The 26,840-nt window shown below is 36.7% G+C and overlaps 3 protein-coding genes across 3 annotated transcripts; 2 read left to right on the forward strand and 1 right to left on the reverse strand.

Moving 5' to 3' along the window:
• The first annotated feature begins 125 nt into the window (after positions 1-125).
• Positions 126-1,565, forward strand: LOC147284115 (E3 ubiquitin-protein ligase ATL31-like). Its single transcript, XM_086244949.1, has one exon. It carries the CDS (start codon positions 154-156, stop codon positions 1,306-1,308), a length of 1,155 nt encoding a protein of 384 aa, XP_086101075.1. The 5' UTR covers positions 126-153; the 3' UTR covers positions 1,309-1,565.
• A 4,329-nt stretch (positions 1,566-5,894) lies between these two features.
• LOC147284116 (ENTH/ANTH/VHS superfamily protein) lies at positions 5,895-7,198 on the forward strand. The gene has a single exon (XM_086244864.1). It carries the CDS (start codon positions 6,035-6,037, stop codon positions 7,088-7,090), a length of 1,056 nt encoding a protein of 351 aa, XP_086100990.1. The 5' UTR covers positions 5,895-6,034; the 3' UTR covers positions 7,091-7,198.
• A 13,199-nt stretch (positions 7,199-20,397) lies between these two features.
• On the reverse strand, positions 20,398-26,520 carry LOC147284117 (MATE efflux family protein). Its single transcript, XM_086243471.1, has 8 exons — positions 26,066-26,520; positions 25,169-25,710; positions 24,998-25,084; positions 24,084-24,140; positions 21,490-21,728; positions 21,089-21,207; positions 20,756-20,845; positions 20,398-20,644 (listed from the first exon to the last, which is right to left on the reverse strand). The coding sequence occupies exons 1-8, from the start codon at positions 26,384-26,386 to the stop codon at positions 20,597-20,599; spliced, it is 1,503 nt and encodes a 500-aa protein (XP_086099597.1). The 5' UTR covers positions 26,387-26,520; the 3' UTR covers positions 20,398-20,596.
• Positions 26,521-26,840: the final 320 nt, after the last annotated feature.

A 26,840-nucleotide genomic window follows, 5' to 3' on the forward strand; every position in this document is an offset into this window, starting at 1 on the left:
GGTAGCTACCGTTACGCCACGTGTCACAACCTGACAATTCCAAGTTTGCTTTCTCTCTCTCACTCTCTCTTCTCTTTAATAATTAGTACCGGCCCATTTCTCAATTTTACCAATCCCCAATTCTCATTCAGAATTAACCGATCCAAATTGCGAATGAGAGCGAACCGGTTCGATCTCAGACACCGTCCGGTCTGGACCCACCTACTCCTCTTCCTTCTCCTCTTCCCGGTTCACCGCAACGTCAATGCTCAGCCAATCACCACCACCGAACTACAGACCAACAACTATGGCTACCTCGCCAACTTCAACTCCTCAATGGCGATGGTCCTCGTCTTCCTCGTCTGCGCCTTCTTCCTCATGGGCTTCTTCTCCATCTACATTCGCCGCTGCGCCGAGTCCCACATCGCCGCCGGAGCGTCCCTCGCTCCCGCAGCCGCCGGATCCCCCTCCCCCTCTCGCCGCCGCCGGGGACTCGACCCGGCTGTGATCGACAGCTTCCCGGTCTTCGTCTACTCGGCCGTCAAGGACCTCAAGATCGGGAAAGGAGCTCTGGAGTGCGCGGTGTGCTTGAGCGAGTTCGACGACTGCGAAACGCTGCGTTTGCTCCCCAAATGCGACCACGTGTTCCATCCCGACTGCATCGACGAGTGGCTCGCCTCTCACGTGACGTGTCCAGTTTGCCGGGCCAAGCTCGCGCCACCAGCTGAGTCGGACGCTCCAGCAACCGAGTCGAACCTCCAGGAAAGTTCGAGTACAAACACTGAACTTAATTCGCCACAAAACGACGTCGTAGTTGTCCATGTGAATGCAAGTGAGAGTAGGGACCCACCACAAGCGGTAGAGATCGTGAACCGTCCAGCGAAGTCGCGAATATTCTCTGGAAAGTTCCCGAGGTCGCACTCGACGGGTCACTCACTGGTTCAACCCAAACCCGGGTTGAACACGGAGCGGTACACGCTGAGACTGCCGGAGGAGGTGAGGAGGCAGCTGGTTTTGGGTTCTAGCGGGAATTGTAAGCTGAGGCGCACCACTAGCTTCGGCGTCGTTTTGCCGAGGCTAGGGAGCTCCAGGAAGGGGTATAGGTGGTATGAAGAAGTGGGGAAAAGTAGCGGGCGGTTCGAGCCGTGGGTTTTAACTATGACGCCGCCGTTTTTTGCGAGGGCAGGTTCCGTTAAGTCTTCGTCTAAGGGTGGTGATGGAGATGGGATGGTTGGGAGGCCGCTGCTAACGTCCGTTAGAATGCCGTTAGAATGTCTGAATGTCAAGGAGGAGAGGTGCCAAGAATCCAAATCTCGGCTTCCTGTTTGAATTTTGTCCATAAAATTTGTACATAATATTTTAATTTTAAATTTGGTTAATTTCCATTTGAAACAAGAATAAGACTTTGCATTCGTTCTATTTTCTGTTTTTTCTGTTGTATTAGGCTATTAGCTACAACAGATACTGATTAATGTACCAGTGATGGGTTGATTGTCATGAGTCATGGCCCAAATTTGATTGGTACTGTGTCCAAATTTTAGGCAGAGACTGAGAGTATTCAGTCTAACCAAACAGATGGAGATATTGTAGGGGCCGGGGAGAACTATTTATATTTAATGTACTTGACCTAACTTGGGCTAGGTGGTTCATCTATTTGCCTTGAAGTTTTCATGAAGTTTAGCATTTCTTTTTGGCAACATGTGATGAGTAAGTTTCGTTTGAAAAGGACGAAGATACTTCTGGTGGAGTTTCAACTTAAGTTTCTTAAAAGCTCCGAATAAAGAAAACCTTAAAGTTTCTTAATTGTCTAGCTTAATTAATACACATTGTGAAATCACATTCATCACATTTCGACCTCTCATACTTATCACGTTCCTTGGTGGGTGAGACAAGTTATCGAGGTCACAAAACACTTGTTCCTTGGGCCTACCTACTACAAATTTTCCCTCAACTAAGGAACGAGAGGAAAATAGAGCAAATTGATGGAGACCCAATCTTGGATGTCCACGGAGTCAGTAGGGCAATGGTCGGGTGTAGAGAAAAACTTGTGTGAGGAGTCTCTTGCCACCTCCTCTTGCTGAGTGGCACAATCACCTACATTCAAGTCGATCGATTAAAACAAATTCAAATCTAGCTTAGTTAGTCGAGAGTTTTATTTGTGTTTAAAAAATTGGGAGTTCAAACCCGACCACACCTTTGTCTTTAATTTTCAGAAAATAAAACATGGAGCATGAAAGAGATCGGCAAAGTTAGAAATATGGATTTAGAGAAAATTAAGGAAATAACAATGGTAATTAAAAGTTAAACATGTGTAAAGTTTTAAGTGGGTTGGTTGCGCCACTCAGCAAAGTGACATGGCAAGAGGCTCCCCACCAAAGTTTTTCTGGTCTGGTGAAGGGTGAATGTTGGGATTATGGATTTATCATGAGCTATTTGGTTTTAATTGGGTTATACGTACAAAGACCAAATAAATGTTGAGCCAATAATGAGTCTCTAATGTCGAGTTTGCTAAGGAAGAGGAAGAATCATCTAAAAGCTAGCAGGCATGTAACTTCCACGTAAGTACGTAACCCAAGTCCAAAGTGAATAGCCCAATTAAACCCAAGCACCCCATTATAGTCTATAATCCCAACAAAACGAGGGAGGAATGGAGGAAGTGAGGGAGTTGGAGTTGGGAGCAGGGAGCATAGGAAATCCGTTTGCTCTAGTGCTTCAGAACCAACATTGTTTATAGATAACCTAAACGCACTCTTTTTCTCTTTTTGGTCCTCCTCAAGTATCATGGTGACAAATGTGGGATTCTAACTTGCTAATTCTGGGTTAGTTGAAAAGACAATGCATTGGGAAAGAATGAATGACATATATGAAATCTGTAGGAGAAGAATTAATTAATGATATATATATATATATATATATATCAAATCTATAGGAGAAGAATGATATATATATATATGGTTAAAAAAATCTTAACATAAAAGAAGAATAACTGAGTAAGAGATATGCTGAAATGTGCCTCACTTGGATTCTTTCTACGCTTCTTCTGATAAAAGTAGGGACACTTACAAATTGGTAGTGAAGTTGAGCCCATCCTAAGGTTTACAAGTGGAAAAATGATTCTCTGCTAATTTTTTCAACACTGAACTTTTACTTATATTCAAAACATTATTTTCAAATTGCAAAGTTGTTTGCCTCAAAATCTCTACGGGCATGTGTTGTCTAGACCGTAGATCAAGGAAACTATGTCTTTCAAATTTGCGTTGGGCGTGCCAATACGCGGCCGCAAGCCCGAGCATACAAGTGATGATGTTGCATGAAACTGATTTCCGATCAGGCAATCGTGGACCGAGGAAAGAACATCCTTCGGTCGCAAAGGTTCTGATGATCAGTGATACAGTGAGTGAATGTGAATGTGAATGTGTAAGTGATGGGTGCACAATCAAAATTAAAATCAAAATCAAGCAAATAACAATTAACTGTAAAAATGAAATCAAAACACAAGCAATCTTCAGTATTAATGGTAACAATATGAGTATGAACTGTAAATCACATGATCTAAAACTACTTTAATCTAAGAAAATAATAAACCTACTTATGCAAAATTTGAAGAGCAAAAAAATAAATTATAAACTAATATTATGCAAATCAAAGCAACATACTCATATTAATTCCAACAAAAACCAAAGAACATGAAGGTTTTGATCCTAAGTTCTTGAGAGAAACCATAAGATTTTTTTAAAAACACTTAAAAATTGAAAAGAAAAACTAAAAGAACATAGTAACAACCTATGGAAGTCGAAAAACAAGGGTTCTTAATGCTTGTGATCTTTAGGATTTTTTCTGGGGGTCAAGGTTGTATTCTTGGTGACTCAAGGTTTCTACTTGTAGTGGTAAAACCCAAATGGGTGCCTTGGATTCCAAGACTTACGATTCTTCAAGAGGTTGTAACCAGCAAGAATCTTGAAGGGTTATGATCGACTTCTAATTTTTTGAGGATATTTTGGTTTCTTGTTCTAGTGGGACTTGCCTTCTTTGATTTGATCCTCGTGATTGGGCTCGGCCTGTTGGTCCATTGTTGGGCTCGACCCATGAGTTGGTCACTTCGCTTTATTTGGGCCTGCCTTTAAACAGCTCATTAATTTCTTGATGTACCCGCTTCATTGTTCCCAATAAATGGATATGTTATGCACATGACCCAACTAATTTCTAAAAAGCCCAACCCATTTGAAAAATGCAAATTTTGGGCCTAAACAAAAGTTTAAACATTTTAAGTTTAATATTTTAAGTTCTAGTATTTATAATTAATATTAGAAATTTAATTAAAAGTGCAAAACGAGGACGTCCTTTGAATATATAAATACAAAATTAAAACCGAAAAGATAAGAAGATGATTCAAAGTCTTTAAAAGTTTAAAGTGATGCTAAATAGAGCTTTTGACCATAAACAAAATGAACAAAAATAAAAGTATTATCAAAGGGGTCAAAGGATTATCCTTTGTTTTAAAATTAATCAGAAATACCCTTATAAAAAAAAAAAATCACTAATTTGATGTTTTTAATTGACCAGTAAACCATAAGCTAGCACGGCAACTGCTAACCGGTAGTCTTAGCTTAGGTACACAATCAAATTGTCAATGTGGACAGTCCATTCAAATTAAGAAAACGAAACTCTTTTTTTAAAACGAAAATGTATGTATGAATTAATGTGTGACCATGCAATAATAGTGATCAGATGGACCACCCACGATTGCAGTTTCCAAATTTGACTTAGTTGATTAGTAGCTTCTTGTACATGATGATGGTGAAAGCGAGAGAGAGCCAACCTCGATAGCAATTACGCACAAGATGTTTATTCATTAAACAAACTTTATTTATTCTTAACCAGGAGTAGGGTTTTTATGCTAAAAAATAGTTGAACAAAGAAAGTAAAACGGTAATCATGACTCATCTAATTAGAATATATTTATAGGAGTATTTTGTATTTTCACTAATGATGAAAGGTCACAATATACATGAATGAGAAACAAAAATTATTAATAGAATAGTAATTATTGGGTGTGACTATAACACCATGTGGCACGTACAACTAACATAAATAATAACACGTGCATATAAAATTATTAATATTTAAAACTCTAAAATCTAAACAATACTCTTACACATGAGTAACCATTCTGAATCGAGTCTAATTTCATGATTGAAACCATTAATTTTGTATTTCCCTGGCAAAAAAAAAGAAAAAAAACAATAAATTTTGTATATTACTTTTTAAGATCATTTTTATAAAAAATTAATTAATTAACTTATAAATCGTTTAGTTATCTAACTATTAATAAATAAATAGAGAATTTTAATAGTAGTTAAACTCACAATTTATTTATTTGATAATAATTTTATGACTAAATGATTATTATGTGGTTACATAAATAATTTTTAAATAGTGATATAAAAAATGTACCGTTTTAATTATAAGATCGACTATACTTTGAAATAAAAAGAAAAAGTGATAAAAGCATAAAAAGAATGCACAAAGAAGTAGACAACTAATTAACATGTGTACTCATACATGATTTAATAAAACTATTGTACTATCTCAATCGATAATCTAACGGATCATCACTCTAAAAAAGTTAGAGTTCACATACGAGAAATCTGGATAAGTGAAAAATAGTCAGAATGGTACGTGGTAAATTGTAATGGCACATAAGTTACATAACCACATAAAATGATATATCATTATTAGTCTAGTGAAAGAATTGGTCAGTCCAAAAACAAAAAAAACAAAAAAAAACAGAATTGGCAGTTAATTTAGTACTAGTACGTACGTGTGGAATGATATCGGCATCCTTCCCAATATTTATTTATTTTTTTTGGGCAAATTCCTTCCCAATATTTATATTTTTTCCACCATGAAAGTGAGCACACGCAACTGTAGAAGAATATCATAAGCCACTCATAAGTCATAATCAAACCCACCACCCATTTCTGAATTCGGGTTTCACACAGCCGACTCCAATTCTCTCTCTCTCTCTCTCTCTCTCTCTCTCTCTCTCTCTCTCATGGGACGACGAACAACAAAGCTTCGAGACCACCTGATAGGAGTAATGAAAGACAAAGCCTCCCAAAGCAGAGCCGCAATCCACCTGGACTCTCTCCACCTGGCCCTCCTCCGCGCCACCACCCACGACCCCTTCACCCCGCCACCTCCCAAGCATCTCTCCCACCTCCTCTCCTCCGGCAACTCCTCACGCGCCACCGCCTCCGCCGCCATCCATGCCCTCATGGACCGCCTACAGACCACCCACGACTCCGCCGTCGCCCTCAAATCCCTCCTCGCCGTCCACCACGTCATCAAGCACGGCTCCTTCATACTCCAAGACCAGCTCTCCGTCTACCCCGCCGCAGGCGGCAGAAACTACCTCAAGCTCTCAAACTTTCGGGACAATTCTACCCCCGTGACGTGGCACCTCTCCTCCTGGGTCCGATGGTACGGTCAGTACCTCGAGACCCTCCTCCTCACTTCTCGGGTTCTGGGCTTCTTTCTCGGGTCGGCTTCTTGCATTGCGGATAGAGATAGAGAGGAGGAGAGAGTCTCAGCGGTTATGAACTCCGATTTGGTTAAAGAGATCGAGTCGCTGGTGAGTCTACTCGGAGAGATTTCCAAGCTGCCCGAGTTAATGAATGTGAGTGGGAACAGATTGGTGGGTGAGGTTATGCGTTTGGTGGGTGAGGATCAGATTTCGGCGATGAACGCGGTTTCGGTCCGAGTCGGCGAGTTCAATGAGCGACTGGGTTGTCTGAGTTTCGGCGAGTCGGTCGAGTTGCTGAGCGCGTTGAACAGATCCGAGGATTGCAAAGAGAGGCTGCTGACGGTGATGAAGACTGAGTTTGCTGAGAGCTTCTGGGGGTCAATAAGAGAGACGAAGGGGAAGGTTGGGAAGGAAATCAAAGAGGACAAAAATAAATTGGTGATGACAGTGAGGAGAGACGGTGGGAGTGAGTCGGCTCGGTTTGGGGACCGAGTTATGAGGTCATCTGACTCGGTCCGATTCTCATCCGGAAGAATATTGAATATCAATACGTTTAATTTGCCATTGGATTCGTGTCCACGATGAAATAAGATGATTAATTAAATTGTGATATTTTTTTGGGTGAGCTGTGATTTGTTTTTTCCTCCTTCTCCTTCTCTCTCGTACTGTCGTACATTTGTAAACCTCATTCAAAATAAAACGTAGTGTAAAATTCTCTCTTTTATTGAAAATATACTGTGAAATTCATTATAAAAATTGCACGTACTTGTTCTATTATACTTAATTATTTCCGGAACTGCGTTATTTTTTACTTTCATTGAATTACGTTTTTCAATATAAAACTTTGATACTAAATCTAAAATCTAAAATGTTTAATCAATCTTTAAACAAACAACATATATCATTTTAGGTATAAATACAGTATCAACATTAATTATTGGGCAAAATATAGAGAAGTTAGTGAAGTTGTAGATTTTCCAGGTCTTCCTTTTTTCCCTTCTTCATTGACTCACAAACTATGTTTGTGTAGGATTTTGTATTGATTTTTTCAATAAAAACAAAAAGAAGGAGCAAATTTTCATATGAAATTCATACATGCCATAACCATAAAGTAGTACGTCGAAAATCTTACCATAAATAAATGTATCAATGTCTATATTGGTCAATTTATTGTTGCATGGTTATGCACAGAGAGCAGTAGAAGAGTGTTGTTTTATGTACCTTCTCCCTTGACCCGACTTTGAGAGGTTATTTATTAGATCCATGAAAACTGGTTAGCCATACATATTAAATATTTAAGTCCCATAATTGTTTCGACCTATGTAGAAATTAACTCGAATGTGTCCAGTAAAAGGATAGTTTAATTACTTTCATGAAATAAATATTGTAATATATAACTGATTCATCTAAGTTTAATACTTTAATGATTTGTAGCAATAATAAAAAACAAAATGCACAATTTACATTTTCTTGTTGGTAATAAAAGAAGCTAGCCAAACTTTTGTTTGAATGAACATCCAGATGTGTTTCATGTAGGAAAAAAGAAAAAAGAAAAAAAAGGAAAACAGTATATTAGGAATTATCCATTTTTATTTGTTTAAGCTCATTTTGAGGATGAGATAATTAAATAAATGAAATGAGAGTATGAGACAATGAGAGTACAAATGCAGAAATTAATTTGGAATAATGCCAAAAGCCTGAAAGTGACATTTTGTGATTTGGTTGGGTAGCAAACAGCAACTAGAAGAAGTGGAGAAGTAGGTTATTGTGATATTTTGGGAAGCAGATTCTGATGAAATAGGCCCCAGCCATTTAAGAGCATTGAATTGGATTGGATGCGCCAGGCGGACCGGCGGTGAGCTTTAGACTTACAGAAAGGACAAGTGGGGTCGTATTGATGCGATAGTTTTTAGTTTCAGAATGCAATCAAGACTCAATCAAGTAAACAAAGCCTTTGATTAAGTTGCTTTCACTTTCGACTATGATTCTAGAAGGATTAGCCGATTAGGTGCCGTGCTTCCACTGTTGTCGAGATATGTCTCAATAATTGAGAGTGTTTTTGTAAAAAGCCTTCTTAGTTAGTAGTGTTTTTGTTAAAAATACATAAGTTTTTTTAAAAAAATTTATTATTTTTTAATAAATATACTTAAAAGCGCTTCATGAATACCAAAAAACACTTCTAAATATTTTTATAATTCAAAAACACATTTAATTGCTTTTGCCAAATAAAAATAAAAACACTTTTAAATCTTCTAAAAATACTATCAAACAAACTCTTGAGTCTAACGTACTTTTATTAAAAAAATAATACATATGTAGTCTCCACCATTGAATTGAGAGTGCAGCGTCCAATGGACTAAGTTATTGGACAATTATTCACTCTTTTTTTTTTTTTTTTTACATAACCAATAGTAATAGTATTATAGTCACTAAATTTATTTGTTAAATTTCTTCACTACATAATGTATTTGCACACGTAAGAGTATCTTGTTAGAAATAAATAAAGTTGGAACGCTATTCAAATCAATTAGAGATTATAACAGTAGTTAATAAACAAAATATGATGTCGACCCTAGTAGATTTTTCAACATAATTTACTCCTTTTTCATTGTTAGAGAAAACCCCTTAATCAATGGCCTAACAAAAGGTTCCCAATCAAAAGAATATGAATGTGAATGTGAATGTGAGGATCAAAAAGTATGGAGCCGCGCGCTGCTCAGATGAAAAGTTTTTCGCCAAGTTTCCTTGTGCTACACCAATAGAGAGGTGAAACTGTCATTTGCCAAAAAATGCCTCCAAAAAAAGTCACATGCATTGCATAGGATCAAATTTAGTAAATAAAAAAAAAAAACTTTAGCATTGTATTGATGTACAATGCTAAAGTTAAATAAAAACCATAAGCTTCAAAATATGTGTTTAAGCTCAACCTCATCCATATGAGTATCTCTAACAATCATGCCAAGCCTTCAAGACAGACTAATGCAACTTGGAATACAAGTTTAGAATCCCTCTTTATTTGTATCTTTTTTGTAATTATTTAAGATAGTCTAATTTAAATCTTGTAGGGATTTCGATTTCATTTGAGATTATAGTAAAACCTAATTTCTTTGTAACCTCCTAGATAAAATTACAAATTGCAAAACTTGCCGACTTATTTTTGTTGAAATGTGATATGGTATGTTATTAGTTAATTAACGGCCTAAAATGTTAACTAAAGGGTGTTGAAACAATGAAAATACGATAATACTTCTCTCAGTCCATGGTAGGAAGAATTACTCGGTCCCCATTAATGTGGCACAACCACACACATTCTTTTTTTTTTTTTTGAAGTCCAATAATTCTTAACCCAAATATTGTTTGTTGAGTTAACTTTTACTTTAGTTAAAATCTTATTTTATTTTATTTTTTAAGATACCTCGATTAAAGTTAAGACAAAAACTCAAAAGAATTTTTTTTTTCATTAATAGATCAGGATTAGGGTAAAATTAAATGAAACACAATCTAGTAAAATTGTAATTCAAAAGATCCTAAAAATTCTAATACAAATTAACTTAACATCAAAACAGGACAAAAAGACATAATAAGAATACTGCACACAAAAAAAGAAAAGGATAGATGATGCATAAAAGTTGCAGCATTATGTTTTCATAACAATTGCACCAATCAAACAATTAGTTATCTAATTCGAGTTCCATAGTCACTATAATTACAAACCAAAGGATTTCTAATAAAAAGATAAATTGTTAAACCTATTAAAGAAATATAAATGATAAAAAAAATTACAGGAAAAACTTGGAAAAGAAAAAATATATATATAGGAAAGTCCAGAATAGCTAAAAAAAGAAAGAACAAAATTCTTTGAGTTTTCTTCTACTTGCATGAAAGGGTCAGATGCATAACATTATTGAAGCAATTGCATTAACAAAATATGTGCATTGAAAGAGGCTCAAGAAAACCAAATTAGAGAATAATAAATAAAAAAATCTTGTCTAATTCAATTTCTCTCAAACAGAAAACAGAGCAAATTGTAAAACCTCAATTAGTCCTCAAACTCACCTGCCTTGTACTAACCATCCACTTCGGAATTGACTAAGAAACCATAAAATTAAAATTTTCAGTAGGGAAGATGGCCGCCCAGTCACAGTGAAGATCGCCACCCAGTCACGGCCAACACTGTTGGACAACAGTGAAGAACGTGGAAAAAAAACAAAAAAAAAGCACTTTTGAGAAACCTTAAATGAGGTATCTTAAAAAATAAAAGAAAAAAAGATTTGAACTAAAGTAAAAGTTAACCAAAAAAAAAATTTCGGTGAACAGTTATTGGGCTTTAAAAAAAGAGGATGTGTGTGGTTGCAGTTAGGAGTGGGCATTTGGATCGGAAAAACTGGCCAGACCGTACCGGAAAAATACCAAAAAAAACCGGTTGATCAAGAAATGGTCAACACTAAAAAAAAAAATCGGACTGGACCAATCCTATTCGGTTCCAGTTTCGATTCTACACACATATTACTCAACTCGGACCGGACTAGCCTATTTATGTATATATATATATATATATATATTATATTTTATTATATATTTATATTATATAAAAGTTATATATATAATATATTCATAAAAAAGGTGGAAGGCATTTTCTGCACCAGCAATTCAAAATTTCAAACGCAGGACCACTTTTCTTACCTATTTATGTACAAATATATCTAGGACCACTTGAGAAAAGTCAAAGTTTGAATTCTACTACACCGTTTAATAACTTGTGATATTCAAGTACATATAATATATTTATAAGGATACTGATACTTAAAATATAATAATTTATAAAATTAAATATATTTTATATATCATTCATTTGCACTTGAAAATATTATTTTAGGTCTCTATTTAAATATTATTATTGCAAAAAAGTCTAAAAATATTACTAGTTTATATTTTATACACATTTTAGATAATAAAATTAATATTAATCCTATACACTAAGTCCACTTACTATTGTGGTTTTTTTATGTTAGTCTACGAATTAATTTTTGTCTCATGTTGGTACATAAATTTATTAAAATATCCCAAATTGGTCTGATGCGTCAAATATGTGCCAACGTCCATCTAAATCAAACCGCATGACATCACGTGAGTTTTTAGGAGGGCAAATAAGGGTTTTCATGCAAATAAGGGAGGACAAAAAAAACCTAATAGAAAAAAAAAAATTTTACACAAATATTATCAAGACTATACGGGGGTGTGTGCATTTAGCACCCAAACAAAAAAAAATTACTAATTGCTACCCACACTTTATACTTTGTAGCAATGTGGCACCAAGTTGACATTTTCTGTTGAATCATCATATTTTTTCACCAAACTTCCAATTTTGTCCTTAAATAAAAATTTTAAAAATTAAAGTTTTTTCTCACTCACTTTTCTTTAACAAATATATTAGTTTTAAAGTTGAATCAAATTTTAGAAAAAAAAAAAAAAACACGCGTTACAGTGTTACACACCTAATGTAACCCTTCCCTTGGTCAAAAAAAAAAATTAATAACCAGCCCCAGCGTGATTGCAACCAGCCCCAGCCCCCAGCCCATCCATCTTTCCGGCGCTTAAATAAATTCAAACCTGCAAATTTACTCAAATGGAATTTGGGTCAACAGCCCAAATAGGACAAACAATCGAGCACAGCCTTAATTAATATCATCGAGATTCACGAAGGCTATAACTGTTGGTGTGAGTCAACACGTGTGATTATTATGTAATTATTAGAATTAATTAGGTGATTTATTAATTCCTGTATTTTAGTTATAGGCCCATGTATATAAACCACATTTTGTGGTTTTATTCAATTAAGCAGAAATCATATTGAAAACCCTAAACCTAGACCTTTTTCTGTTCATGGTATCAGAGCATGGTTCTCTATCCTACTGCTTGTAGATTGTTCGGAATTAATTTGGTTAACAATTTTCCATAAAATTGTTCGGTTCCGCTGCACTACGTGATTAATTTGGGTAACAAATTTTCCATAAAGGTGTTGTTTTCTTTTTCACTGCACCTTAACCTTGGCATCATCGTCTACAAGCCGACCTTGCCGACGGCCAACCTCTGCTGCGCCAGTCAACCAAATCCGACGCTGGTGATACCTCCACCTCTGCCGACTTGCTTGCCCGACGCGACATAGATCCCTGGTTTTGTTCTCTTTGCTGTGTGCTGCTCCGGTTTGGATTGGGCGGCGTTGCTGCTGTGTGATCGGAGTGCTCGGACGTGACTGGTCTGAGCGACGGCGAGTGCACAACCCTATGTGCGACGGCGCGCGACTACGACGATCTGGGTGACGCGAGTGATCGGACGCGACAGGTCTGAGCGATGCGAGTGCAACCCTCTGTGCGACGGCGCGCGACTGGGTGTTGCTGCTGTGCGGTGGTCTGAGCGGCGGTGACTTTCACTGTGCGACTGCTGCGACGATTTGTGCGACTAGACTGAGTGGCAGCCTCTACGACTGAGCAAACTTCTGAGTGATTGGCTGCTGCTTGCTCTGTGTTGCTTTGTGCAAGCAGAAGGAGAAGGAAAAAAAAAATGCTGCATCCCAGGGTGAACTCTGTTAGTTCCTCCAGCTTTGTTGTCAAGTCAGGTATCTCTAACTCTGTTTTGAGTACTTCTGCTTGTACTAGTGATGGTGCATGGATAATTGATACAGGTGCTACGGATCATATGACTTCTGATCGTTATGTTTTTAGTCATTTTTCATCTGTCTGTTCTAAGCCATTTATTGTCAATGCCAATGGTGTGTCGTCTCCTGTTTTAGGAGATGGCACGGTATCCTTTTCCTCTGCTTTGTCTTTACCTAATGTGCTGTTTGTTCCTTCCTTGAATTGTAACCTTATTTCTGTTAGTCAACTAACCAAAACTCATAATTGTGTGGCCACATTCTTTCCTACCCATTGTGTTTTCCAGGACATTCATACCAAGGAGAAGATTGGCAGTGGTAGAAAGAGTGGTGGATTGTACTATCTGGATAGTGGGGTTTCCGCTTTAGATGGTCGTGGCATTGTGAGTCTAGTTAGTGATGGTTCCTCTGAAAATCAGAAGAAGATTTGGTTGTGGCATCGCCGACTTGGTCATCCGTCCTTTAGTTATCTTCGGCGTTTATTTCCCTCTTTATTTTGTGGATTGAACATTTTCAATTGTAATTGTGAAGTTTGTGTGTTGGCCAAAAGCCATCGTTCAGTGTTTCCTTCTAGTGCTACACGTATGGATGTTCCTTTTGCTTTGGTCCACTCGGATGTTTGGGGTCCGGCCCCGTGTGGTACACATAAAGGAATGAAATGGTTTGTGACATTTATTGATGATTGTACTAGAATGACTTGGGTGTATCTTCTGAAACATAAAAGTGATGTGTGTGCTGTTTTTCGCCTTTTTCATCATATGGTCCTCACCCAGTTTGCCTGTCCTATTAAGGTTTTGCGCTCAGATAATGGCGGTGAGTTTGTTAATACAGAGATGACTCAGTATTTTGCTTCTGCGGGGATCCTTCATCAGACTTCTTGCGCTCATTCTCCACAACAGAATGGGGTTGCTGAACGCAAAAATCGACATTTATTGGAAGTCAGTCGGTCCCTTCTTCTGGGTGGTCACGTGCCATCTTTGTTTTGGGGTGATGCCTTGAGTTCTGCTGTCTATTTGATTAATCGGACCCCATCTAGTGTCCTTGACTTTCGGCGACCTTTGGATGTTCTCTCGGATTTTGTCTCTCTACCAGGTATCCTTCATTTGGAACCCTGTGTTTTTGGGTGTGTTGTTTTTGTGCATTTACATTCTCATCAGCGATCCAAGATCGCATCTCGGGCATTAGAGTGTGTATTTGTTGGTTATGGTCCATCCCAGAAGGGGTATCGGTGCTATCATCCTTCTACTCAGCGCTTCTATGTTTCTATGGATGTCACTTTTCATGAACATCAACTTTTTTATTCCCCACGTCCACTGGATTCTACCCTTCAGGGGGAGGTTTATAATGAAGTGCAGAATCGAGATGATCTGTTGTTCTTTGGTAGTAGTGGTGAGGAAGGATCAGAACAGACTACTGATCGTCTAGTGTCGGAGTCTAGTAGGGAGGAAGGATCAGAACAGACTACTGACCGTCCAGTGTCTGAATCTGAGGATGAGACTGAGACAGCAGAATTTACTGAGAATAATACTGAGAATGTGGTGGGACAAGAACCCACGGTTTTTGAGACTGAGGAATCACCACTCCATGATAGTACCGCCATCTCTCCTACTCCATTGAATCAATCTTCTTCGTCCATTGAGGTAACCAACAATACTCTTGATTCACTTTCTGGTTCAGATCTTGATTCTCATGCTTCTAAATTTACACTTCCTCCTCGGTCTAACCGAGGACAACCACCAGCTAAATATGAGCCAGATCCAAATGCCAAAGTTAGGTACTCAATTAATAATCATGTGTCGTCTGTTAGGCTTTCAAAGTCATATGAATCGTATGTTCTGCAATTATCTTCTGTTTCTATTCCTAGTAGATTGCAGGATGCTCTTACAGATTCTAGATGGACCAAAGCTATGGCTGAAGAAATGGCGGCATTACAGAAGAATTCAACCTGGGAATTGGTTTCTCTACCTAAGGGGAAGAAGACAGTGGGATGCAGATGGGTGTTTGCAGTCAAACACAAAGCTGATGGGTCAGTTGAAAGGTATAAGGCAAGGTTGGTAGCAAAGGGTTATACACAGTCCTATGGCATAGACTACTTGGAGACGTTTGCTCCAGTGGCCAAGTTGAACACAGTACGGGTTCTGTTATCTTTGGCTGCTAACAAAGATTGGCCACTGCTTCAGTTTGATGTAAAGAATGCCTTTCTCCATGGTGATTTGACTGAAGAAGTATACATGGATCCTCCTCCAGGTATACCAGAGTTTGAGAATACGAGATTAGTATGCAGACTAAGGAAGTCTTTGTATGGTCTTAAACAATCTCCGAGAGCCTGGTTTGGGAGATTCACCCGTGCAATGAAGAACTATGGTTATCGGCAGAGTAATTTTGATCATACTTTGTTCCTAAAGAAAAGGGGGAAGAAGATTACTGCTCTTATCATTTACGTTGATGATATGGTTCTGACCGGAGATGATTATGAGGAAATCTCTAATTTGCAGAGGTACTTGTCTCAAGAGTTTGAAATGAAGCAGCTGGGGGACTTGAAGTTCTTTCTTGGGATAGAAGTGGCTCGGTCTAAACATGGCATATTCCTATCTCAAAGGAAATATGTTTTAAACTTGTTATCTGAAACTGGTATGCTTGGGTGTAAGCCAGCTGTCACTCCTATGGAACAAAACCATAGACTTTTCGAGTGTTTGGGGGCCTTGCCTGCAGATAAGGGGCGATATCAGAGACTTGTTGGAAGATTGATATATCTGTCTCACACTAGACCTGACATTGCTTATGCGGTTAGTGTAGTGAGCCAGTTTATGCATGCCCCGTGTAAACCCCATATGGATGCTGTGGAACGAATTTTGCAGTATTTGAAATCTGCACCTGGTAAGGGATTGTTATTTGCTAATCATGGTCATGTGAATGTTGAAGGGTTTTCTGATGTAGACTGGGGTGGTTCAGCAGATGATAGAAGGTCTACCTCAGGCTACTTTACCTTTGTAGGAGGAAATTTGGTGACTTGGAGAACTAAGAAGCAATCAGTTGTATCTAGGTCGAGTGCAGAGGCTGAATATAGAGGTATGGCACTTGGAGTAGTCGAACTTTTGTGGTTGAGACATTTATTGACTGATTTAGGATGTCCACCTACCAAACCTATGGACTTGTTTTGTGATAACAAATCTGCTATTGATATAGCACATAATCCTGTTCAGCATGATAGAACAAAACACATTGAGATTGATCGACACTTCATCAAAGAGAAACTTGAAGCGAAGATTATTAACTTTCTATTTGTGAAGTCCGAAGATCAGCTTGCAGATGTGTTGACCAAGGCTGTGGCAAATCGGGTGTTTTTGGACTCTCTAGACAAGTTGGGCATGTGCGATATATATGCACCAACTTGAGGGGGAGTGTTGGTGTGAGTCAACACGTGTGATTATTGTGTAATTATTAGAATTAATTAGGTGATTTATTAATTCCTGTATTTTAGTTATAGGCCCATGTATATAAACCACATTTTGTGGTTTTATTCAATTAAGCAGAAATCATATTGAAAACCCTAAACCTAGACCTTTTTCTGTTCAATAACTATTGAAAAGAGGAGTGGAGAGGATGGTCTAAAATCCAAAGCTACCCAAGCCATTGGCAGCAAATTGATAGTACGTACTACAGCAGTACAGCTCCATTCCTTCCCAAAAACACTGGCTGCGGAGCGTTGGCTTAATTATAAAGTTTGGGGAAAACGGGTTCGATCCAAACAGAAATAACAAAAAGATGGGCAAACCAAGGGACAGGGAAATTAAAGACAATATTCACTGACCAAAATGGAAGCAATCCTCATTTGCTCTTCAGGGTTCTGGGTTGGGCATGGAAGGGGAAGGGGAAGGGGAAGGTTGGGTTTAATTGATTATTTTTAATTTTTAGAAATTTTAGTTTTAAATAAATATTTTTCTGAGAATTTTTTTTTTCTTCTAAAACCTTATATATGATTCGAAAAACAATCTTATGATTTAACACAATAATAGACGGAATGTGACGGAAATGCCACATTGCTATACGACACAAAGTTTGAATGGATAGTAAATGTTTTTTAGTTTTGGTAGTAAATACACACACCCCCTATAATCATTAGTCTAGAAGATAAATCTACAAATTTCTCAAAATAAAATAAAATAAAATGGAATGATTCAGATTCCCCTTCCCCACACCCACCCGTGACCCGACCCTTCCCCTCCCACCTCCCTCCCCTTCTCCGGCCATCTACCTCATCCCTCCCCGCGCTGGAAACAACTCTCCCTGACCGTATCTCTCTCTCTCTTACTCTTTCTTTGTCTTTCACTATATTCTCTCTCTCTCTCTCTCTCTCTCTCTCTCTCTCTCTCTCTCTCTCTCTCTCTCTCTCTCTCTCTCTCGACGGCGGCTTCTTAGTGCAATCCTTCCAATTCCAACTTAAATAGGAATCCACACAAGCATAATGATCATACAACAAGAATCACAAGATCATTCACAAAACATACGAAAAGAAAACCCAAATGAAAAAATCCACTTTATATATCCACTCCTCATCACCAATAATTAAAAAACAAAATCCCAAATAGCCAAATAGAACTTCTCTGCCCAACAATGCCACCCCAACTAACACTAGCAACTCAAACTCAAAGTTGCAGCAAAATCAAATAAGAATTAACAACCCAGCAAAATCCAAATAGCCTACTGCAGTGTCCCTTTTCCCTAGATCATTGGGCTTGCTAGTTATGATTTGTTTTTTTTTTTTTTTGACTTAATTACAAAATGCACTCATCAATTATAGGGGGTATTTCAGATTGACCATGAGCAAAAAAATATTTCAAATTAGTACACGAACTAATAGAAAGTTACAAAATAGCACATACATTACAAATTCTGTCAATAAGGGCGTTAAATGCTAGTGTAGAAAATATTAACATGATTTTTTGAATAATGTGAACACTAAATTTACATCACATGGATTAATGATGTCATATTTTATTTTATTTGTAAGGGATTAAAAGTTTTTGTAGTTTTCTTTTTTAAGTTTTTTTTTATCAATATGACATTATAAATCCATGTAGAGCAAATTTGGTGTCCACATCATTAAAAAAATTCACGTCATTGTTGTTCAAAGTGGCATTTAACCGTCTTTCTTGACGGAATTTGTAACGTATGTGCTATTTTGTAATTTTCTATTTGTTAGTGTACTAATTTAAAATATTTTTTTGTTCGTGGACCAATTTGAAATACCCTTTATAATTGGTAGGTGCATTTGTAATTGAAACTTTTTTTTTTCTCTATTTAGCTCTTGCTGATGTCTTACTATTTCAGCTCATGTACTGCTCTTTGTTCTCCCTCTCTTAAATGAATTTCTTTCAGACAAAAAAAAAAAAAAAACTCAGCAAAATCAAATACCAACCCAAAATCAAACTCTAACCCAGCTAAATCAAAGTTTCCAAAACTAGAAAAAAGAGAAAAGAGAACAAAAACCTATTGGGTTTCTGCTTAAATGAGCTCCAACCTACGCGATTGCCGCCGAAAATACCTCCAGGCCAATGGGTTGTTGCCGATATCCTCAATCAGAGAAAGCTAGGGCTTTTTTTCAATCTTTGAAGGTTTTAAGAGTAAGAAATCACGTGAGAAGAGGGGTATGAGGGAGAAAACGTCGTATTCTAAACCAATAGCTCTGGAAAATACAATACATTCTTCAATGGCGCGAATTCTAAACCCATAAATTATAAGAAAAATGAAAAGAAGATGATGAGAAATCGTACCTTGACAGAGGTTTTTACGAAGGGGAAAATTGAGAAGGAGACGAGGGAAGGTATCGATGTGGTGTTGTTGTGTTATGTGAAACAAAATAGGAACAAAGAGGGGTATTATGCTTTTTGACTTTCGGTAGAGAGAGATAGGTTGCTGAAACGGTGTCGTACTGAGCGATGCGACCAGGGAGAGTTGTTTCCAATGCGGAGAGGGAAAGGGTAGATGGCCGGAGAGGGGGAGGGAGGTAGGAGGAAGGTGGGAGGGGAAGGGTCGGGTCACTGGTGAGTGTGTGCAGGGAAATCTGAATCCTTCAATTTTTTTTTCTTTTAGGTTTTTTTTGTACTCCCTTATTTGTGTGAAAACCCTTATTTGCCCTCTCAAAAACCCACATCATGGGGTAGACAGACGTTGACACATATTTGATGGATCAGACCAATTTGGGGCATTTTAATAAATTTATGGACCAACATGAAACGAAAATTAGTTCATGGATTAACATGAAAAAATCGCATAATAAGTTGACCAATGATGCATTTCGCTCTTTTTAACATGTAAAAGACTCAATATTAACAACAAAAGTCCAAGTAGGCTAAAGTCATCATGCAAAGGCTAAAATTTAGCTTGAAACCAATATAGGTAATAATAAAGCAATTAGCTATTGATTTAGTGATATCTCGTTTACATTATTGAAAGATGTAATAACTAAACAATTTTTTTAGCAAGGATGAATTTTTTTTTTTAAAGAGATGGTTCAAATTATGAAATTATATCACATTTGGACTGTGCTTACCGAGTAGTTGCATAAACAATTATGGCTTGATTGATTGGGTGGATTGATGTTGCTTATATGTTAGGGGCTTGAGTGTCCATATTTTCAAACATGCGCAATTTTCTAACTAGTGTATGAGAAATTTTTGTATAACTGTAACATCACATAGTGTGCTACCGTGATATTTATCAATCTACTTAAATTATAACACATGGTATTACGGTAACACACAATGTGACCTTGCTACATTTTGTCAACATATTATTTGGCCTAGGGACAGGGCTTGGGTCAAATAAAATTGAGCAAGGCCTTACACGGTCACTTCTATGGGCCAAAATGGCCGGAGACTAGGCAGGGCCTGGATCTCCCCTCTTTCCAAAACACAAGCCCACTTCACATCTATGTGGGCAGTGTCTCTATGCCTGTAATTACACTTCAATTATATTGTTTCCCCATTTAGAGCTATTTTTTTCTTTCTTGTTTTTGGTCATTTTAGACTTCAATAATCACAGGGTAGTTCTATTTGCATCAGGAAAACAAATATTTTTCACTCCCTTTACTCACAAGCTTCCCTTTTTCTTTTCTCATTTATCCAACTTTTTTTTTTTTTTTCTTTTAGAAACTTTTTTTGTACTTACAAGAAAATTTAGGATTAGTCAACCAATTAAGACATAGGGATGCTATGATGGCAATGACGAAGAAAGGGGAAAAAACCATTGAGGTATAAATATATCATTTAAAATTATATTTGTTGGAGAAAATAAATTCTCTTTATTTTCTTTCATCCCATACAATCTAAACATATATTTGTCTTGTTAACATTCTATTGAAGCAATTTAATTATAAAACATCATCTAAATCCCCTATATTTAACTTCTCATATTCCAAAAGAAGTTAATTAATGTTCTTATTTTGTTTCTGCCCACCTCCGTATATGAATGCTTGCTTTCTCTGCCTGCAATTTTAGCGCAAAACAGATAGAAATCAAATTAATTATCAAATTTGTATATACAAAAGAGAAACAAAAAGTAACTAAATGTATTAGAATTCCTTAAACCATCTCTACCTCTTTTTCCCAGTCACATCGAATGGTAATGATGGACAATATCAAGGTTTGGACTGCTGTCCCACCAAAGATCATTCCAGCCCAAATTCCCTAATTGAGTTCATTTTATCACCAAATTGATGTGAGTCCACAGTAAATATGGTATGCAAATAATAAGCATATATTAATGTAGTTACTAGTTTTAGCAATGCAATGAGATTAGCATAATAGCATGTGTGGAAAAAAAAAAAAAAAAAAAAAGCTGTAGTATAGCTTCACTGGTTCAATAAATACTCTCTTCTTTTTTTGGTTTTTGGGAAATTTTATGTGCGAGTTTTAATCAACAATACGTACCATTACTCCTTGGTGGAAATACCATCCCATGACAAACCCAAGAGGCACCCCAATCAGATAATAGCAACCCAAGTTTATGTATGCCACATAAGATTGCCACCCAGATCCCACAGCCACCCCTGTTAAAAAAATAAATAAATAAAACATTAATTGTCTCAAAATTTAATTGGGATACTGCATTGCAGAGTAATATTTTGTTTTCCTAAATATCAAACATCTTATGTTGTCAACTGTATATCAAGATTGTACATTCATATATCATATATTTAGTATTTACATTAACAGTTTCACAATATAACATGTCAAATTTTCGGTATAATTAAGTAACTTAATTTATTCTTTTTAGAAAAATGTAAATGAAAAATGTGGGTTATTAATAGCTAATAGGAGGGGGGGATTACCAGAGAGAACAGGTTGAACACTATTGAGGAGAATTGTGAAGGCTAAGAGGAGGGAGAGCTTGTTTACTTCAGTAAGGACAGCTTCACTGTTAGTAAATATATAGCCGATCTCACCGTGGAACATCATAATCAAGAGCCAGAAGAAGAGGCCAATTATAACAGAGGTCACAACTGCCACTGTAGTGGCAAACTTGGCTCCCTTGCCATTACCAGCTCCAAGCTCATTTGCCACCCTCACTCTGTCAATTGTCAACAAAAATATTTTTAGCAACAGAAATTGTACCCAAAAAGGAACATCATAGAAGAGGTCTAAAATAATTGTTTACAAAGATCTCTATTGGCTAAAAATGCCATAAAGGTATAGATATTATTTTTATCTTTTTGCTCCCAACTTTCTGTTGTAATTGTTTGTCTTGTATGTTTGGTCAATGTATATTGAACTAATATCTTCATTCACGTGTACCTTCAATCTACATGCGGAGAGCACATACATATTGACATTCATAAAAATATGGTTATGATACCATATTAATTGACTACTCTATCTCAAAAACTCAAATTGTTAAAATATAAACCAACAACATATATCAAGATAACGATGTACACACAAATTAAGGGGTGTAGTGTATATAGATTTTTAAAGGTTTTTTTTTAAGCTATAGACTTTTTCAGAATTTGAAGATTTTCACAAAATTCTACGAAATTCTACAAAATCTATAGAAATCTTTAAAAATCTGCAAGGGAGAGGTCAGATTTATAATAACTTTGAAATTACGTATAAAAGTCTTTTAAAGTCTTTAAAAATCTATCATTAAATAAATTTCATAAAAATCAATGACTTTTTTAATACACAGAGACTTTTACTGAATTTTTAAAAGGCCTTTAAAAATCTTAATTAAATACCACATAATTTTTAAACTTCATAAAAAATTTGTAAAATTCATATACAATATAGCCCACTAAATTATATTTCTAGTCGACTATAAAGAAAATACCAGAAGCATACATCATCAAGATCAATCTTTGAATGCGTCTGAAATCCAATGTGTTCTGACTCCAATGATATAATACTTATCCATATTATGCATGGAAAATGGCTACACAAAAATCCTAAAGAGCATAATGGAAGACAAACACAGCACAGGGTCGACCTATCACAAATGGGCAGATGATGTAGGTGTGAATTCAGGACTCTTTTGTGTGTGTGTGTGTGTGTAAAATCAAATGGGAACCTTTGCACTTGTAATTCACAGCTCAAGTTAAGCAAACAAACGTAAGCAGAACCCATTTGTATAGTTATGTGCTTGAGCTTCATGCTTCATGCATAAGTATTAATTAAGCATTAACCAATCAATCCTTGGTCCCCAAGCTAATCCGTCAAAAAGGAGCTGGAGCAGACAGCCACACATTCAACAAAGGTTGCCTAAACTTTATTATAAAGGGACAAGTTATTAAGTGTCATAACATTGATTGATTGCACTCCTTGATTAATTTTTTATTATTTTAAATTTAACGTTTCTTTAGTTGCAAATCTCTTTTTGACTTTACATTTTAATTTTCTTAGAATTTAAGAATAAATATTGTTAACCACTAAAACTAAAAGGACATCATTTTACGTAGAATACAAAACAAATTAGGAAGGAATATATATATATATATATATATATATATATATAAGTGGAGCTATTTCATGTTTTCTACCCAAAAAACAAAAATAATATATGAAATTCGGATAACAACTTATTGAAGAACAACCTGAGCATATATGCGGTGGAACAGTGCCAATGGATTTGATGCTTACTTGGAATACCAATCCAAAAGACATCAAAACAAATGGGGGGTCATGTAAGCTGTGACACACAATCTGACAGATAGGGCCAATTTGCGAAGGCAAAGTTGAAATTGTCTACTTGGTATTTGGTAATGCTGAGTGTATTGACGCAATTAAGTACTTCACAATTATGGACCATTGTTTTGTTCTATATATTTGTCACGAGGCCTTGGCTCTAAATTCTTAAAACACTTGAGTGGCTGCTATATATATATAAGTAGCTGTTGTGTTGTTTCTATGGACCACCCCTCCACGTACGTGAATGATTCTTGAACTGAAATTGGACCCTTCCAGGCCCCACTTAACAACATTTTGTATATATTTGAAAAAAATTTGTATGCAAACATATGTATGTCCTTGATGATATTTATAAATTCATTCAAATAATAACACATATATAATTATTCATATTTATATCCTTGATGATAAACTTTAATCCTATTATGTTGTATTTAATTATTAATTAATAATTATATGCGATAAAAAAATTAATAATTATACACATATTATAATCTAAATAAATTTATAAACTACATCACATCAAATGTATATTTTTTTAATTAACAACAATAGTATATGAGTTCTGAACTCAAGACCCACTTTGCATGTTCATACAATAATTTTCTTGTGTATTTAAGGTGAGGAATTGTTAATTCTGAGATATTGCAGGCACCAATGGTATGTGTCGGCCCCACGGTATGTTTAATTCACGTAATAATTTGTAAAAGAACAAAAGAAGAGCGAGGTGGTGAAGAGGTCTTACCCAGTTGCTGCAAAGAATGCGAGAGGAATCATCAGCTCCCAGCCGTTTATGGTCATGCTGCCAAGCAACAATAAGACAAACCTCAGTGCATTGAATTCTATGCAACAATTTTAATTTGTGTGCATCTACTCATCTGGAGGACGGAACCAACCAATTTCTTGCCTTCTTTCCATCTTGAGAGTGAAAGGGGCATTAATCTTTGTAGTAATGTTAGAAAAAATTGAGCAAGATTATTAAGTGAAAATTCATTTAAAAAAAATTAAGTTAAAGGATATTCTATTTTGCGTGCGCGCGCGCAGTCAGCAATGTAAAAAAGCTGACGAGCGCTCAACAATTGCAAATGTAGTTTTTTTGAGCATTTGGGGTTAATTTTGAAGTTGCATATACACTTTTTAGAATATTTTAAGTTTGTATATGCAGTTTTTAGGATGCAGATGCACGTATTTAAGTTGCAGATGTAAGTTATATCTGCAACCTTTTAGTGCTTAGCAAGAACTGTCAAGCGTTCGGTAAGAATTTTGTCCGAAAAGTTAAGTAGGACCGAGTGCACTGTGGATTAAGCCGCTTTCTTATTTTGGTTTTCTAAGTAAAATACCCATGAAAAAAGACACGTTTCTAAAACCGCATTAAAAATAATATTAGGTGAATTATATTTATACGCCGTCGTAATGAGTTGGTGTATAAGTAAGTCTATTTTCTATTAGAAATTTGATATATAAATTAATGTGGTCCCATAGTTTTGTTGGACCACATTATGTAGGACATGAAGTCTACTAAATATAAATAGAAATGGTAGTCGATTCCCTTTAGCATTACTCTTATATCCTTAAGATACTAATGAGATTAGCTAAAAATAATAAATTGAATCAAGAAAGAGCGATAGATATAGTAACAAAATGTACAAGTTTGCGTACCATATTGACAAAGCATCCACAGCAATGGTTGCATTTTTTAGATTTCCAGTCATTAGTATTAGTATTCTATAGTACCAATTCTCCAGGCTGTAAATCAATTACAAAACATAACTGTTAGACTAATCAACATGGAAAAGAAGAAAAAACGAGAGAGAGAGAGAGATACCATACCAGAGCATGACCCCAGAAGCAGCAGAGAGTTTGGTGAATTCCCAGAGACCAGAAAATGCTTCCATGGAGAAACCAGCCCAAGTCAAGGGACAACCACCCCAAACAGTGTAACCCAGAAGCCCAAACACCAAAACCCACCAAGAAAAGTTTATGGTAAGGGCAGTGCCAACCACTCCAAGATGAAGCCTGTACACAAAAAACCAACTCACAAACACATGCACCCCCAGAGCAACCAGAGACACCCAAGCAATCACACCAGTCTTCAGCTGGCTCTGCAAGAACCTCTGCAGAGGAAACTGAAAAGCAAAGCTGAAGTGAAGGGGTATCATGGACATAGACACCAACCCAGATAGCTCTGCTACATCTGTGGGCTGTCCCAGGAGCTTTAGCATAGGGGAGGCAAAGAGATAGAGTGGCAGAAGCAAAACACAGCACAAGAACAACACTATCCATGAACGTTGCATGTACACTCCTAGCATGTAGTACTTCTTGGCCCCAAAAGCTTGCCCACATAGTGTTTCCAAAGCACTTGCCATCCCCAACTGAACAAAAATCCATAACAAAACTTAGCAAAAGTTCAAAAGAGGGACAATTTGACATGTTATTCTAACAAACTACGAATTAAGACCATGTTGATTAGAATAGAATATCATGATTCTTTATGGTCGGATAACATAACTTACAAGAAATTCTCTAGTAAAAGGTCATGACCATGTCAGACGAAATAGTCTAACATATTACGTTACCAGACTATGAATTAAGACTATCGATTCAAAATCAAAATCAGATAACATAACATATTAGAGGTAAGAACTAAAAGCTAATGACAAAAGGGTTTGTTACAAAAAGAGCTTTTGTAAATGAAAGACAAGGTTACAGAAGCAAATAAAGACGTACCAAGAGACCGAAGTCGAAACCAACGATGACATTGTTGGCAATGGAGATTGCGGCGAGCTCAAGGTCACCAAGGTGGCCAGCAAAGGCTTGGGTGATGACCAACATGGAATAGGAGGCAACACGGCTGAAGATTGCAGGGCCAACTATGTGCCACAGCTTCTGTGATTCAATCCAGACTCTCCTTGCAAGACGTTGATCTTCTTCTTCTTCTTCTTCATCATGACTCTGTTGTTGTTTTATTAATCCAACTGTTGTCGAAGCTAAGTCACCCAACAATGGAACCTCTGCTTCCTCTAGCAGTGAACCGTTCGTACTTGGCATCTTCTTTTAATTTTGCTACACTAGTCTGTAATTTTCTGGGCTGAAATGGGCAGAGAGAGAGAGAGAGAGCAATTGTTTTGGCTGTTAATATATGAATGTAAGTGTAATTGCATGTTTTGTCCTGTATATATAATTTCGAGGGCGGCGGGTGAAGTCTGTGTCGGGCTTGGGGCGGGTCCGGGTCGGCTATGAATATATTGCTTCACTAGCAGGCAGAGTTTGTACTTTGTACTATGTAGGGGTAAAACTTAAAAGACAAAAAAACTGTACTTACTGATATATATACATATATATATAGTCACTGCTTACGCACCTCATTGTTTTAACAAGAGCCTGCTATTTGCACTCTTTTTTTTTTCACACCTTTTTTGAAGAAAAAAAAAAAAAAAAACTCAAGAGAAAAGATTACTTTGGCCCTCCCCTCTTTGCCTCTCTTTCACCTTTCATCACCCAC

The sequence above is a fragment of the Dryas octopetala genome, chromosome 5, assembly GCF_963921425.1.
Source record: "Dryas octopetala chromosome 5, drDryOcto1.1, whole genome shotgun sequence".
In the NCBI taxonomy this organism is placed as follows: Eukaryota; Viridiplantae; Streptophyta; class Magnoliopsida; order Rosales; family Rosaceae; genus Dryas; species Dryas octopetala.